Source organism: Pezoporus wallicus, unplaced genomic scaffold, assembly GCF_028554395.1.
Source record: "Pezoporus wallicus isolate ANWC-B61680 ecotype Strahan unplaced genomic scaffold, APGP_CSIRO_Pwel_v1 contig_7545, whole genome shotgun sequence".
NCBI classification, from domain to species: Eukaryota; Metazoa; Chordata; class Aves; order Psittaciformes; family Psittacidae; genus Pezoporus; species Pezoporus wallicus.
The window spans coordinates 6543480-6560233 of NW_026642398.1; the positions used below are offsets into that span (position 1 = coordinate 6543480).

General features: G+C 46.2%; 1 protein-coding gene across 2 annotated transcripts in view; it reads left to right on the top strand.

The window, feature by feature from the left end:
• Nucleotides 1-5670: 5670 nt before the first annotated feature.
• ADCY8 (adenylate cyclase 8) overlaps nucleotides 5671-16754 on the top strand; it is a 119796-nt gene continuing 108712 nt past the window's right edge. The window contains exon 1 of one of the 2 annotated variants that reach the window (XM_057429791.1): nucleotides 5671-7759. In XM_057429791.1, coding sequence (XP_057285774.1) covers nucleotides 6830-7759 — 930 coding nt within the window. In that variant the 5' untranslated portion in view covers nucleotides 5671-6829. The remainder of the gene's footprint in view (nucleotides 7760-16754) is intronic. The other variant, XM_057429790.1, reaches the window with a different exon arrangement.

A 16754-nucleotide genomic window follows, 5' to 3' on the forward strand; every position in this document is an offset into this window, starting at 1 on the left:
AAATGGAACAGAATTATTTTCCCCCAGACATAAGAAGAAGGAGAAGAAACAAAAAGGAACTTCCTTTCCCTTAGAAACATGAAAATTTCTAGGTTTGTTCATGTTCCAAGGTTTAATGTGCGCACATAAGCCCATGCGTACACAATCCTACCAGACTTTCCCCACTTTGATCTGTCTGACAGGGGGATTTCCTCTTAGGATATCTCTTATACTGCAGTAACTGCAAGATACTGATCTGGATGGATTTAAAATCTCATACAATATAACAGCTCCCTGTTTGCAGCCTAATTACATTTATTGTATACATCCACAGGAAACATCTCCATCCTGTAATAAGAAAACCACTTTGAGATCTGCTTGACTTCTTACCTCTACACAGGGCTAAGGAGTATGATGCCAAGTGAAAAAGTTGTGCAGAATAGACTTAGGTGTGCTTTTTTAGGATTTTAGTTTCTTTCAAATTTCTCAATTCCAAATATTCAAATCTCCTTTCTAGTATTAAATTCAATTGCAGCTTCACCCATCAGACTATCACTCTCACCACTTGCTGCTTCAGATAATAAATTGAGAGTAAAATGCTTGTGAATGGTTTCTCTGCTGTAGATTATAAAGAATTCACTCATAGTGCACTGAGAGGTGAATTTAATAGTTCATTTCATTTTAACTCCTATTGCAATTAACATGCAAGTCAAATGTCTTTTGTATTGAAAGGAAATTCAAAGGAATCCCATAAAGCATCAGGAACTGCCTAGTGCTTTGTAAGAAGTGGATTCATTCAACAGCTTGGGTGCTCCAGGGATTCCCAAGTTGCAACAGCATCACAGAGATGGCATGTGTAGAAACAACTGCTCTCTGAAACCTGGTTGGAAAAGGGTGAAAGGGTGGGGGGAAACTCCTCTGTGTCCCAGAGAGCAACGCGAAGTACAGCAATTCTGTTTGGGGAAGTTATTCAAGCTATTGAAACTGCATTTGATTTTCATTTGGATATCGGCCCTCCTTTCCTAGGGAAGAAGAATGGTATTTTTCTAATCAGTCTTGCTTGCTTTAAGGACTACTTCACATTTCATCTCTGATTCAGGGGGTGGGGGGGTGGAATGTCATCCACGATGAAAATCTGACAGAATTGTTTGAAAATGAAAACCTTCAATTCACTGTTTTAAAAATGTGAGTCTTTTCCTAAGAGTTGAAAATTTCCATCATGTTAATGCCTTTCTGAAGGTTAAGTTTCAGGGAAGCTGCAGCAGTTGCTTGCATAGACAGAACAATACGTTTCAGTACAAAACAGCCTGGCTAATATATTCCTGGTCAGCACCAGTGCCCTCAAAGCCATGAGTCAAAGACTTGCAATGGTCACAGCTGCTTATCCGTTTTAAAAACCAGAGTAATAGCTGGGTGGATGAGGAAAGAGTAGACCTGGAAGACAGGAGGGGAAAACACAGCTCCACTCATTGATTAAAAGCTGAATTATTCATCTCCAGCCTCTTATCTCCCTCCACAAAATCCACATGCTTTAGAACCTCTTCTGACCCTTGTATGTGGGTATGTGCGCGCGTGAAGAGAGGGGTAAAAAATATGAAATCATTTGTCTATGAGGGAACTGTTGCTTCACAATGTGGAGAAGCAATAGCATGCACAGGAAAAACTGCAAGTAAAAAAAAGAGTAAAAATCTTCTTTTAAAATATACACATTAAAATTGACAATTCTTGCTACCTCTTTATGCTATAACTGACTGATTTTTTTTTAATTTCTTTTTTCTTGCTTCTGTATTTCTTGCCTTTTTTTCCCCTGCCATATGGTATTATTGAGGTATGCAATAATTTAGCTTCATTGCCTACAAACTTTAAAATATTTCCTTGGTATTTTCACTCTACTGAGAAAAATCATGTGCAAACCCCAGCAAATGTTGATTGTTTCCACCAGCTGTTAAGCCATGTATCTTCGTCCTCTTTCTCTCTGATATTTCAGCCCATGAAGCCTTGCTTTTCTTTTACTGTGGTTTTAATTAACCAGTCTGAGTGCTTTTACTAGCTAGTGTTACAATTTTCAGTCCATTTCCTTATGCTTTTTGCTTGCATTCATACAGATGTCACATTGACTTATGCATTTATTTGAGGAAAAGGATAGACAGGTTTTAAAAAAGGAGACTCCATCAATAGAAGAAGGTTTTATTTGGTTTCTTTTTTTTATTATTGCCTAAATTGTTGCCAAAGAAAAAATTAAAGGAGGAAGTAGTTATAGGGAGAAAAGACACACAACAAAAAAACAACAGGTAAGGAGGAAATCAAAGCTAATCTGCTCATATTCTGTCATTTCCATCATTATTGAAGTTTCATGTTTCATGTATGCATAAAGAGATAGAATGGTTATATGCTGATTGTTCACTTTTCCTTTTCTTAATTATTCTGTGAAATCAGTATTTAAATAAAGATGTATAGTAACGCAAGTGTTCCTTCATAACGTGTTAGATATAGAGGCTACCTTTACTGGAGAACCCTTCAGTGCTGTGCAGAGCACAGTGCCAGGCTTGCAAACCTGAGAACATAAATAGTCCCACTAAAGTGAATGAGATCATTATTTGCATGATTAAATATCATAACATTAAATTGTACATAAATGCTACTGCTGTGGGTAGAGAGGGGGAAGGCGGAGTGTGACATAAACTTTCAGGTGACAGAAGAGAAATGAGTTCTGTCTGATTTCATCCTTCAAAAGCCTTCTAGTGACAGTATTATTTTTAAATGGCTTTTAGTGATTTTGTGACACTGCCAAGTCATTTGGTTCTATTTAAAAATACAAAAAAAATCCAATACAGCAGAGACTGAATAATGCACGGTACTAATCTAGGGCCAACTGGGCCCTATCCAGACATATAGGACTTGGGAAGTATGTGTCAAATTACCTTGTTGGACCCCCAGTTCATCCACCCTTCAGTGGCAACCAGGTCTTTGGCAGTCTTATCCCCCTCTAGCTCCTCAGGATGGTCAGCCTTCCTCCTTACTCTGCAGAGCTCAGAGTGTTGCTGCAGTGGATCCCTCTGCTCAGAAAGATCTTGTCCCCTCTTAGTATCCCTGTGCAAGGTGTCCAGTACTTCTGAAGCTGAGTTTCAGGAATACATACAATAAATGTGCACACTGACTGCTACCTAAATGCACTGCACTACTTTGCCATCACCACTGAAGAGATAGTAGGCTCACCAAACACACAGATGGCACTCCATGCTGGCATGGAGGAGAACAGGTTTAATATTCAACGTGTTCTAAGCAAATTAGGCGTACAGGAATGAAAAAAATCACAATGCATTTTATCAAGGACAAATGCAAAATACTTCATGTAGGCTGTTATATGCACATGGAGCATGTAACACCTGCCCAGGCCTGGAGACCAGCAAAGAAGATTCAGCAGGTCATCAGCTGTGGATGAGCCTGTGTTGGACGCAGGCAGACACCTCGCAGGCTGTATAAATAGGAGTGCAGATGATAAGACATAGTTCTTTGACATAAGAACTTTTTCACAGTAGAACCAAGTTGGGTTGTGGCATCTCACAGAAGGGAAAAAAAAGTAAAAAAAATCATGAACCAAGTGTACAAAACCCAGACCAAACCAAACAGAAACAATCAGAGGCCTAGAACATGTGACCCATGGGCAAAAAATGGCAGAAATTAGGTTGTTTAGCCTAAGAAATGAGAAGGGAAAGAGGGAGCAGATGGAAGAGACTGTTATTAAATATATATAGTCTACTGCCAGGCTAATCTTTCTCCCAATCCATGGTGGACAGGACAAGAAGTGATGTGCTTAGTGAATGCTGCAAGGAAATTTCAGGTTAAATATGCAAATGATAAGGATGGAGAAACATAGAAACAGACTGCCTGCGGAGTTACAGAGCCTCCACCGCAGGAGCAAGGGTGAGGGCTCACTCTGCCATAGTGCCCAAGCACTGTGATTCACTGATTACAGCAACATTAGAAGATTGAGAGTGGCCTATCTTGGCTTCACCTTATCTCTTTTGAATGGGTGCCTCCTTAAGCTGCATTACATATTTGTCTCCTTTTCCTTTGACTTAGCGTGATTTGTACTGGGTTATCTAAGTGAGCAAGAGGCTTTCTTTCTGTGCTCTGGGGTAATGCCACTAATAATTTATTTTGTAAAAGAAATATGTAAGTCTTTATATAAGACTTCCCCACTGATAGCAGTATTTTAATCTTCAAGTAGTGCTGCACTTTCCATGGAATTTATCTAGGAGTAAGGATGTGTTTCTCTGTTATTATTGTGAAACTAGTATTAACCCTTTCCAGGTTAGCAGGGTCATGCTGAACCACAGGAAAGACCCATCCCTGTTCACAAAAGCACCACTCATTCCTTATCTGGGCTCCCTAGAACAAGAATTTCCTCTGCTTATGTCTGCACAAAACCTGCCTCACACATGGGACACAGACTTGGCTGGAATCCCCAAATCCATTGTAGTGCAAATACAGAAACAATCACTGAAATCCTTCCTAAATCTCCATGTTTTCCTTACAATAATAATAAAAGGTGAACTAAATAAAGACAGTCAGAGGGGAGTTCATGAGCCTCAGGCACACTGGAAGTCAAGCATCATGTACCATGTTCAAGCACACAGGCTCCCAACAGAAGCTGGAGCTCCGAATAGGGTAGTACAGCTCCCTTACAGGCAGTGTCTCTGTCCACAGGCACTCTTACTGCAGACAGAATGCAGCTCCACATTTATCTCTGAGTTCAGCAGACACCACTCTTGTGTTTTGGAAAATAAAGAAAACACCTCTCCCATAATTTGAGGTAGTCTAATGTGTAGACTATATCTATTTCTACTGATGATCTTAAAGGTGTTTTCCAACCTATGTGAGTCTATGGTTTTATGATTTTATATTTCAGCCACTTCTAGGAGCAGGGTTTCAGGCCCCCAAATGCCTTTCCTGCAGGACAGGGTTCATTCACTTTAACAAGGTATAATCTGGGCAGAGGAGGGATGGGAGAGGGAAATAGGCTGTGCACCGTGCATAAGCATCCAGGTTTGTTGACACAGAGCCCACCGGCAGAGGAGCAGGGACAATTTAATCTGCCAACATCGGCGGGTGAGGAGCGGCTCTAACTCCAGTCTCTGTGCTTCTGTTATTTATCCAGTGGCTTTAATGTAAGTGCTGACAGGATAGGAACCAGCAAACATATAAACACACTCACTTAACACAGGGTGGTTAGAGCCACACTCCTGGCAGCGGCAGCACCCTTTCCGGGAGGGCTGAGCTCGCACAGGCAGAGGTGAAGTGGTTCCCAGGGCTCCGCAGCCTGAGCAAGAGCTCTAATTCCCAGACACCACCTGAGGTGGCTCTGCTTCGAGCAAGGCAGAGGGATGCCGGACTTCAGCATCACCTCTCGCGTAGCCTAACGTGTGGACGGTCTGCTGAGCACTGCGGGACGGTCCGGGGCACCCATAGAAGCCCCTCTTGGAGAAACCCCCTGTGACCACGAAACCTGCCCCGGGCACCCCCCCCCCCCCCCCCCCCCCCCCCCCCCCCCCCCCCCCCCCCCCCCCCCCCCCCCGCCCCCCCCCAAGCTCCGTGCCCTTCCCGGCTCTGCTGCTGCGGCTGCTTTAACCTGGCAGGGGGGCGCGGGCAGCCCCGCCGACGTCGCGGGCATCAGCTGACCGCGCGGGGCTCTGCCTCCTCCCGCCCGCTCTCCCGCAGCACTACTCCGGCGGCGGCGGCTCCGCCGTGCCGGTCCCCGCCACTCCCGGGGCAGCACCGGCCGCCTGCTCCCCGCAGCCGCCTGCCCCGCGCCCTGCCTCCTCTTCCTCCTCCTCCCTGCTGCCGGGAGAGCCCCTAGAGCCGGAGCCCTCCCTGCCCTGACCCGCGGAGAAGTTGGGATGCTCCCACCGCTCTTCGCAGAGCTCTGAGTTTAAGGCGGGATTTTCGTTCCCCGCTCTTTCTCTTCTTTTTTTTTTTTTTTTTTTTCCAGGCTCGGGTTTTGGTGGGATTTTTTTCCTCTCACCTTTCTTTCTTTCTTTCCCTCCTTTTTTTCTCTTTACCAAGCAAGCCGAGCATCTGCGATGGATGGCAGCCCCGAGCCCCCGCCGGGCAGAGGCACCCCGTGAGCCAGGGCTCGGGCCCGCCAGGGCATGCCCCGCCACGGGGGGGATGCGGGCGGGCAGCCCCCGGCCGGCGGCTCCGGCGCCGTGACCGAGGATGCCCGGAACCCGGCCGCCTCTCCCTTCCCGCCCGAGCTCGCAGGGCTCCCGCTGACCGCAGCCGCGGGAATTACAGCAGCTCCCGGGAAGCGGAGCCCCGGGACCCCCGGCGAGAGGAGCTGCCCGCTGTGAACGGCTCTCTGCAAAGCGGCTCTCCGACCCCCCCCGCGCCTCCAGCCTCCGGATGGGGCAAAGGATCGCCCGCTGGGCGCCGGGTCTGCGCCCGTAGATGCTGCGCTCCTCCTTCCTCCGCTCCGGACCCGCGGCTCGGCTCCCTCCCTGCTCACCCAGCCCGCCGGGGCGCCTGGGCTGCGCCGCAGCCGGGCTCCGCGGGATGCGGCTCCGTGGGGTGCCGCGGGAGCGGGCACGGGGTGAGGGCCGCCTGCGCTGAGCCGACTCAGCCGCCCCGCGGACCGAAGCCGCAAACCGGCCCCGCCGCCAGCCGAGACACCGGACCCAGAGACCTGCCTGTAAATGTGATCCCCCCACCGCCACCTCGCCGCCTCCACCCGCCCTTCGCCATCCCCTCCCTCCCCTCCCGCGGCTCCATCCCTCCTTCTGCTCCCCTCCCCAAAGACGGTGCCCCCTCCCCTCCCCCTCCTGTGCTCTGCCCCCCGCCAGTCACCGCCATGGAGCTCTCGGAGGTGCGGTGCCTGAGCGACAGCGATGAACTTTACACCATCAACAGGACTCCCCCCGGCAGCGGCCGACCCCAGCGCCTGCTGTGGCAGACGGCCGTGCGCCACATCACCGAGCAGCGCTTCTTCCAGGAGCACAGCAGCAGCAGCGGCGGCAGTAGCAGCGGTGGGGGCAAGGGCTTCAGCTCCGAGGAGACCTGCTGCCCCAACCACCACCCTCACCCGCCGCACCACCACCACCACCTCCGGCGACAGTCGGCCGGACGGAGTTTGGGCAGCGAGCGCCACAACAACGGAGGCACCAAAGTCTTCCCTGAGCGCACGAGCAGCAGTGGGGACCTGGGCTTTCTGCCCCTAGACTGTGCCCCCAGCAACTCCGACTTCTTTCTTAACTGGGGCTATACCTATCGCGGGGTGATCTTCCCCACTCTCCGCAACTCCTTCAAGTCTCGGGACTTGGAGCGCCTTTACCAGCGCTATTTCTTAGGCCAGCGGCGCAAATCTGAAGTGGTCATGAACATCCTGGACGTGCTGACCAAGCTGACCCTGCTGTTCCTCCACTTGACTCTGGCCTCTGCTCCCATGGACCCCATTAAGGGCATCCTCTTAGGCTTCTTCACTGGCATCGAGGTGGTGATCTGTGCCTTAGTGGTGGTCAGGAAGGACACAACCTCGTACACTTACCTGCAGTACAGCGGTGTGGTCACTTGGGTGGCCATGGCCACGCAGATCCTGGCGGCTGGCCTGGGCTGTGGCCTCCTTGGGGACGGCATTGGCTATGTGCTCTTCACGCTTTTTGCAACCTACAGCATGCTTCCGCTGCCACTCACCTGGGCCATCCTGGCTGGGCTGGTCACCTCTGTCCTGCAGCTCGTCATGCAGCTGGTTATCCCCAGGTTGGCTGTGACTTCCCTCAACCAGGTACTGTGGTGAGGAACGGGTGGGAACTGTCCTCTTTCTCCATCACTCTGGGTTACAGGAGGTGTAGGATGTCCCAGGAGATCCTCTCCCATTTAGTCAGGTGTTCAGAGGTTCGTTACCTGGTGAGGAAACCATAGGCAAAATGCAACCTTCTCCTCTCCCCCTTCTTAGTCTTCCACTGCCTATCCCAAGGTTTCACCTGAAGCTGGAGGTGGGGACACCTCCTAACCACTTTGTTCCCTCTACTTGTACATTCACTACATTGCTGTCCCTTGAAGTAGCTTTGGGGAGAGGAGCTCCTGGGGCAAGTAGGGAGGATGGGTCATTTATAATTCCCCTCCCTTACTCCCAGTAGTGCTCCATGGCATGAAATGATTCTGTCTTGGCCAAACTCTCCCACTGCTCATCTCTCATTTCACTTGCTCATGACTTTTAACTCTGGATCTGCTGGAAGGACTGGTGCTTCTGTACACACAGCACAGCTTGAACTGAGCAGTGGGAAAACAAGGCAAAGCATGCAGCTCTTGTGCAAGGAGAGCAAAGCAATTCCATGGGTGAAATCAGGAAAAGCTCCTCTTGGAGGTTTGGTGTGAGATCCCAGTCTGCCTTTGGAGGGTGCTGAGAAACCTTTTCTGCTGGTGGTCATGGAGCAAACATTGTGCTGCATCCTTGCAAGTGATGTCTAAGAGAGAGTACTGGTTACATGGGAGAGGAGGGGCGAGGGAGGGGGGTGTGCAGTGCGAACTGCTGAGAGGCACCGGGCAAGATGTGGGTCTGAGAAATTAAAACCGGGATTAAGCTGACTTCACACTCACCTGGCTTCTTCCACATGAAAGAGAGGGTGCACCAAACTCCCAACATCCCTGCAAGGCAAGAAAACACTGGCTAACAAGGGCAACTTAGTCTTGGAGATTCTTGCTGCTCCCTTTCCCCCTCCTTTCCCAGACAGTCACATCTCTGTGCTACCAATATTTCACAGCACATTGCCATCTCTATTTGGCTACCTCTGGGAATAGGGGAGAAGGGGGTGGAGGCGCTGGCAGATAATCCCCAAAGGAGGGAGGGTGCAGAGGAATGTGTTGTTGGTGGTATGTTGTTTACATGCATGCTGGGATGCACAGCTGGGAAGTGGCTGATCTTGTACATAGAAGTTTTGCTGATGGTTCTTGGGACAAATCTACCTTCCACAGACCCTGGACCTCCTGAAACCCCTGACCACCCCTGCCTGTGTCCTTCCTCTGTGCACTTGTTAGCTGTTGGCTGCCTGACCTCAACTGCCAGTGGCCAGGTTCACCCTGTTTTGTGCCTGGCTGAGCCCTGTGAATGTGAGACAAGAAGACTGTGCAGAGTTGTTCCTCAACTCTTGGTAACGTGCAGATGAATGAGCGGCAGCCACAAGCCATGCCCGTCTCCCCTGCACTGCTAGTGCTGTTAGTGCTGGTCAAAAGCTGTGTGAATTATGCCGATTTCTTAATTTATTTCCGTGTCCTATCCTGGAGCTATGAGTAATGCCCTTCTGTCTCATTATGCACAGGTATCAGCTGTTTAGCAAGTCCTCACACACACACACACACATGCGCACTTCCCACAGATACCCCTAACAAAGACATTTCATAGGAGAGATACTAACATCTTCACTTTGCAGTCCGGTACCTTGCCAGTCGTGTGAATGAGCTGCCTTTGAGAGGTGCACAATGAGAGATTATCAGCCAGATGACTGCCTTCATGAACTACACGTAGAAATCTCCTTAACGGGATATGCGCAGCTCGCCGCACATCGGTGTTGATTTACACAAGCACCCGCCTTCCCAGAGGCCACTTAACATCCCCTCGTCCCCATCAGCCCATCGGCTGCTGCCCCTTGCTTTGCTTCCGCTGCGGTGCGCGCGGAGCTCCGCCGGTCGCGGACGCGAACCTGCACTCAGCCGCCGAAGACCCCAGGGCGCTGTCCGGCAGCGTGGTGCTGAATCGCGGCGCGGTGCGGGGGCTCCCTCCAGCGGCCCCGGAGGGAGCTGCCCGTCACCTCCGCGCCTGTCCGCGGACCCAGCCGGCGCTGCCGCTCACGGTGCTGCGCACCTCCTGCGCCACCCGGGGACAGGCACCGTGTCCTCTGCCCTACGGCTCTGGGGAAGCCGGACCCTGCGCCCAGGTCGGGAGCAGCCCTGCCCTGTTGCTTGCAGTGGGGCACCAGAGAATTGCAGAGCGCTTTCAGGTGTTAGTGAATGAATGAAGGCTTTCACTGCTGATAAAGGGTCCATAGCTATCACTTTACAGGTGAACACAGAGAATTTAAACGACTGTGTCATCAAGGTTATATAGGAAATCTCTGGGGCAACACAGATGGTCTTTAAGGTCCCTTCCAACCCTAACCTTTTTATGACTTGTGATTCTATGATTCCATGGTTCTCTGATTTCTTGATCTTAGAGGCAAAGCACTCTCTTTTATCACAGAGCTTGTTTTCCCAAGTAAAATACTGCATTATTCCTTCAGAGAAGCCTTACAAGTCTAAAATGAACTATTTGATTATGTGCCAATACCTCGTCACCATGTTGCTCTGCCTCAGGATTCAGTCAGCTGCTTATGCTGGACCAAACCCAGGAATTAATGTAATAATAGAAAAAGCACAGGGCAAAACTCTGATCATGGTACAGATAGTGCTCTTTCCACTGATTTTTATGAGACCAGGATTTCATGCAGAGAAACTACTGAATCCAATTCTGAACAGAAGGAATCATTTACCCTGAAGTCAGTTTATTACCATACCCAATAGCATCCACAGACACAGACATTCTGATCCCTTTCTCAGTTACATGAGTATAAATCACTTGTAAGTCTACCTAAACTCATGAAGTTGTAACAGTTCATGCAAGAGGAAAATCAGGTGCTGCAATCTGTTTTCCCTTAACCTCTTTATTAATCTTCGTTTTCATTGGTAAATATGTTCACAAGCAGTTCAAATTATCAGTAATGCTGAACACAAGCAGACAGTACTACCACCTGATTCAGCTGTTTGTTGAAGTTAACAAAGTATGCATCATCATGAATACAAATGATGCCCACTCTTCACCACTTTTTCTTGCAGTAGCACCTAAGAGGTCATTGGATTTTTCTTTCTTTGCATCTCAAAATTAATTTAAACCAGCATCCTTGGTAAAGGTGAGGGAAAAAGACTGGCTAGAAATTAGATTAAAAAAAATCCCAAGAAACCAAACATGTAGACTCAGTAGTTTCAATCCTGCCAAGTGCTCAGTGCTTATGGGGAGATATGACCACCCTTAAACCCAACTGACCCCAGTGTGAAAAACTGAGCAACGGGCTGCTGATCAGCCAGGGTAGAGCCATGAAAAATAGCCTGATGACACAATTTAAGTAAAGGCAACACTAGTGCTGACTTGACTAGATTTTGTCAGGAAGCAAATAAGAATTGCACGACAAAAGGGAATGGCTTTAAGCTGAAAGAGGGCAGATTTATACTAGATATTAGGAAAAGGTTTTTTACTGTGAGAGTAGTGAGACACTGACACAGGTTGCCAGAGAAGCTATGGGTGCCCCATTCCTGGCAGTGTTCATGACAAGGTTGGATGGGGCTTGAAGCAGCCTGGTCTAATGGAAGGTGCCCATGCCCAATACAAGGGGGTTGAAACTAGATGATCTTTAAGGTCCCTTACAGCCTAAACTGTTCTATGATTCTATGATTTTACTGGTAAACGAGTGCATTGATTTGTGTGCCTGGTCAAATACTGTGCCTGGGGAGATGTATGCCTCTAACATCCCCCAAAATGAAAGTTTCATTTCTATTGCATTTATTCTTACATTTGTCCTTGGTAATGATGTATAGAATTCAAAATTTCAAAGACTATTTTTTTCTATATATGTGTTTCAGACATATGGGGAAGAACAAACAACTCAGAACTCCTTGGTGTTATGTAACATAGGCAGATGATAATATAGATACGAATTTTGACAGGCTTGGAATTATGTAAGCTACAAACATGCTCTGGATTTTAACCCTCTGCTTACAGAGGGTTAAAATTACACATGAGTAAATTCCAGCAGTCAGTAAGCCTACTTTTGTGAGCAAGTTGCCTGCATAAGGGATGCCTTGAGGGATCGAGTCCTAAATGAAACATATTAACTAAAACTTTAAAAATGCATTTAGAAATAACCTTGAAGTGGGTAATACGAATACAGGGGAAACTAATTTTTATCCTCTGTTAGAATCTGTCTTTCCCGGTTCTGTGAATTAATACAGTGATTTTTGCTTGTATTTTTTTTCCCCAAAGCCTCTCTCATGGTTATTAATAGAGGAAAAGGCAGAATTCACAAAATCACAAGGAGTCCCATAGAGATAAATCTATAATTATCCAATAGCAACTGACAGCATTTACGTTCATGTTTCAGTTACATATTTCCCCAAATCTGATCACTGATATCGGTATATGAGTATGCACAAAACACACTCATCTCCTCAAAATATCTGCCAAATGCTTTTGGAGCAGCTGTTAAATCTCAAAAGTATAAGGACGTTTCCAAGTGGGCTACCGTTTGAGAATCAGAACCAAAATACTCCACCTATATCCCTGTGGCTGCTTTACAGCTTTATTTACTGTTAATTTTTCTGCCATAGTGGGCAAGTTTAACCTGATTGTGTGATTTTAGACTGGGTGATGATCTTCTTTCCTTTTATATCTTGTAGTATCACCTGACCAGTATCGGTGGGTCACAGCATTAGATTAGAATTGGATACATTTGTCTCTGAAGCAGCTGCATCATTGTTGTGCTAAGTAGGGCAAATGCATTAGTTATATTTACAATTTGGTGATTAATTGCCTTCAGAGAGTTTCTCCAAAATGGATGTACTCAGGCAGAAACATGAATGAAACCTGCTTTTATCAGTGAGTTTCAGCCTACAACATTTATTGCACAGTGAAAGTTACTTTGCTAGATCTGATATAACATTTTTTTCTTGCTGTCAGAACACTTCCGGGTTGTTTTTAAGGTTTTTTTTATTGCTCGTTTGCTGTTTCTCATGGCTTAGAAAGAGGCAAACACCATAAAATAGCAGCATTTAATGCAAAATAATCACACATGGGAGCTGCACACAGCTGACAGTTAACAGCAGGTCATTCTGGAATGATCCTTGTTAGCCTGTATGGAAGACTGAAGGGGATAAATATCTCCAGTCCATCCTCTTCTTGCACTTCCCAATCTTATCAGTGATGTGATCCGAACAGGAAAGAAAAAGGCAAAACTAGAACAGTTTAATGGATTCTTCTCTTTCCAGAGAGCGAGAAGGTAGGGAGTGGAAGGACTGCTTCCTCCATTTTCCTTATTTCCAGAGTATCTGGCTAAGCACAAGAACTAGAGTGTAAAAGGTGAAATTTAGTACACATAAAAGAATCAAGCTTTTAAAGTGATACTTAGGCTGATGGAGACTCCAAACCCGAAAAGCCTTACTCAGTTCCCACCTAGCATCCCATCCCTGCAAGCACCTTGTTAACATCACATTTGAGGCAGTCTTCTTGCAGTAAACTCCCCTTCTGTGTCTAAGCATCCTGTGAAGTGCCTTAATGACTCAGGGTTAGTTTCCATGCAGCCCAGCTAGAATCCAAACACTGTTCCAATGGGAACACCTTTAGTGGTTGTACTACTCACACAGTGCTTGCCTGCTGTCAAAGCCAGATGTGAAGGGGATTGTGCTTTTCCTCTGTGCAACAAATGTGGTGATGATGTTCCTAGGATATATCAGACCAAGGATTTAAACCTTTTTTCCCCCAGAGAGGATTGAAATTTCCCTCTCTACCTGACCAGAGAATTTCCAAAGCAAACCCTCCCCATTCTTAGCATAGCTGTTTTTTCTGGAAAGATAAGAGGCTAAGATCCAGCAGGTCAAAAAAAGAAAGAATAATTCTGCATCTGTAACCAGCTGATTAAGGAATTCATCTCTGACGATGTCCTTGCTGAACATTTTAGTGTTTTATATAATATGTTATTAAATCATTCCTTCAAGCACATGTCCCAGCCAGCAGACTGTATAGTCTGCTCCCCAGTCTCTGATGAGATGAATCTTAAATCTTTTTCAGAGTGTTGCAGCTTCCCCAGAGAATTTCTCTCCCTCCTTATCTGCTGCCTATCTAGTTCCTCAAAAGCAAATACAGCCTACAGGGAGGGCACTTCCTAGTGAGGCAGGAGATATTGCATGAGGGAGGGGTGAGCTTCCAGTCATTGAGCTCCTGTACAGAAGATATATGGCTATTCTCAAAGGCAATGGGAGTCCCTGTTCAGCTTTTGAACAAAAAGATACAGGCAGTGTCCAAGAGGTTGGGAAAAAAAGGAGCTTGGGGCTGAGAAGCCCAAATATAGGGGAAAAACTTCCCAGTGAATCTCTAAATCCTGGGGGGAAATGAGGTTTAAGACGTACTCCCTGTCCGTTATAGTTCCCTCCTAGGTAGCTCTCCTTTAATTCACCACACCATTTTATGTTCAATCTGAAACATTAGATTCCATTTGTGTGTTGTGGAAGGATCCCTAAGAGCATGGTGACATTCAACACAGGCTTCTAGCTTAAACTTCAGTAGTGATGTGTCTGCCAATGAGGTGCACAAGGACCTTGTTTTGTGGTTTTGTAACCTTTGGTCTGTTTTTTTCTCCTAGCCCTTCCTTCAGAGGCAGACTCTGTTTCACTTGCTCTGGTTTTGGTGCAGTGCAGCTTGTACCCAACCCCAGTGCAGAAGGGACTGTAGAGTTGCAGGATGGCCCAAGGATGGAGATGAATGCAAATCTCTGAGTTAATGGTGCAATGAATCTTTAGCGTTTTGGTACTAGCCTCACTCATTCACACCACGGATAAAAGACACCTGCTTGGTCAAAAGGGATCAGGCACAAAAAGTACTGAGTACTTCACATTATTTGGAACTAATTATCTTACTAAGGGATCTTACTAAGGCCTAACTGATTCAGAGTCTCCCAACAGCATGATTTAGGGACCTGATGTAAAGCCCACAGAGTGCAAGAGAAAGAATCCATCAGACATTAGGATTTTTCAGTGAACCTAAAAGATAACTTCTCAGGACCCTCTTTAGGGAAATCAGTGCTCTGAATCTACATTTCTTCTGAAACAGAACACAAACATGGGCATCCAGCTCCTCCAGGAATGTCTTGTAGTGAGCTCTGTCACTTTTATCTTTCTGGACACCCAGGTCTGTGGACAGAGATATGTGTGGTACTGCCTAATCTAGAACAAACAATACCACAAATGTGCACAGGGTGAACTGCAAAGCCAGGCAGCCACTGGCTGACAGAGCAGTATTTCATTGTGCGGGTTTTGTTTGTTAGCAACTATTTTAAGAAGTGCTGCTATTTCATTTGCCAGCGTCTTCTGCTGCAAGGTTTCATGCAGTTAGCCCTAGAGGAGAGAGGAAGGCTGCTGAGTTCATTAATTAACCATTGCTGCGGTCTGAAAAACAGCCGAAGAGTATTAATGTGAAAAAAAAAGCAAAACTAACCCAAGCGATTTTTTTCCAAAACTCCAACAAATAACTGTACTTCTCCCAAATAGTCTGCCAGTGTTATCACTCCACATGTTGCTCTCAGTTTTAATCTAGAGAAAGTAATGCCAGGTATGAATGAAATACTGTTTGAATTAGTTTGATGATTTCATTCTTTTACTTCATTTTTCTTATATAATTTTGATTTAATCATTGCTTTACCTTTTGGATTTTTCTGTATCTTTATTTCCTTTTGTTTTAACAGCACAGTCCCTTAAAAATAAAATGCAGAAATCCCACTTTAGTGAAATCAATGGAAGCATTCAAGAGTGGTAGAGACCTAATTAGTAAAAGCAGTTTGTTTCTTTTGAGGGATCTGATCTCCAGGCATTTTAGTATTTCTCTTTTGCTCAAACTCTCCTGCTTCGTTTACCTGGGAGCTACTCAGGGATGGAGCTAGCTATTCTGTGCTGCTTGCTTTAGGTCTAGCACAACAGGAGCCTCATCCATTGATCCAAAGGTATCATCACAGTGCAAATAAAAAATAATAATAACTAAGACAATGAATCAGCACAGAAGAATTATATCATAATATACTGTGTACCAGGTGTTTTATAACTCTGGAGTAAGGGTCTTAGGTAACAAAATTATTTAGCTCTCATGGCAGTTATCCAAATAACTGTACAAGATCTGGATATACACATTCTTTTATCCTATGATTCTCTGTCACATGAGAAAGAACCTCTAGTGCTTATTAGAATTAATAATCTTCATAAACACACTAGAGAGGGTTATAATTGACATAGAAATCATCCCACACGTGCTTAGTATGCATCTAATTTGATGAGCTGGGTATGTATATTCTTTCAGAGGAAGGAGCAATATTCACCACGGATTTCAGCTAGGGCCTGAGAATGAGGATCATTCCCATTTCATCACTAAATTTATCACTGGCCTGTGCTGACCTGCACACATCACTTTAGGTTTCTGGGCTTTATTTGATTTGAAAATTTGCCTTTCTCAGTTGTTGTAATATGTGACTAATACATTCAATTGCTTTGAGGTTTTTGTGCAAAACATGCCCATCATCTTCCATGATGCATCAAAAAAGGAATACTTTATTGACTTCTGTCAGAAACACAATTTTTGTTAAAAAATTAATACACTGAATGCAGTGGAAATTTCTGCATATAACTTTACTCTTTCTTGAAAGGCCTGGTTCAACATAATTCTCTTAATGGCTGGAAGGCATGTCCTAAAAGGAGGGACTAAGGACTCTGTTTTTGTCTAGTTTGGAGGAGAGGAAGCTGAGGGGCAACCTCATTGCTCTATGCAGTTTCCTGAGATGGGCGAGTGGGGAGGGAGGTGCTGATTCCTTCTCCCTGGTATCTGGTGACAGGATGCATGGGAATGGTTCAAAGCTGCATCAGAGGAGGTTTAGACTGGACATTAGGAAGCTTTTCTTTATCAAGAGGGTGGTCAAACACTGGAACAGGCTTCATAGAGA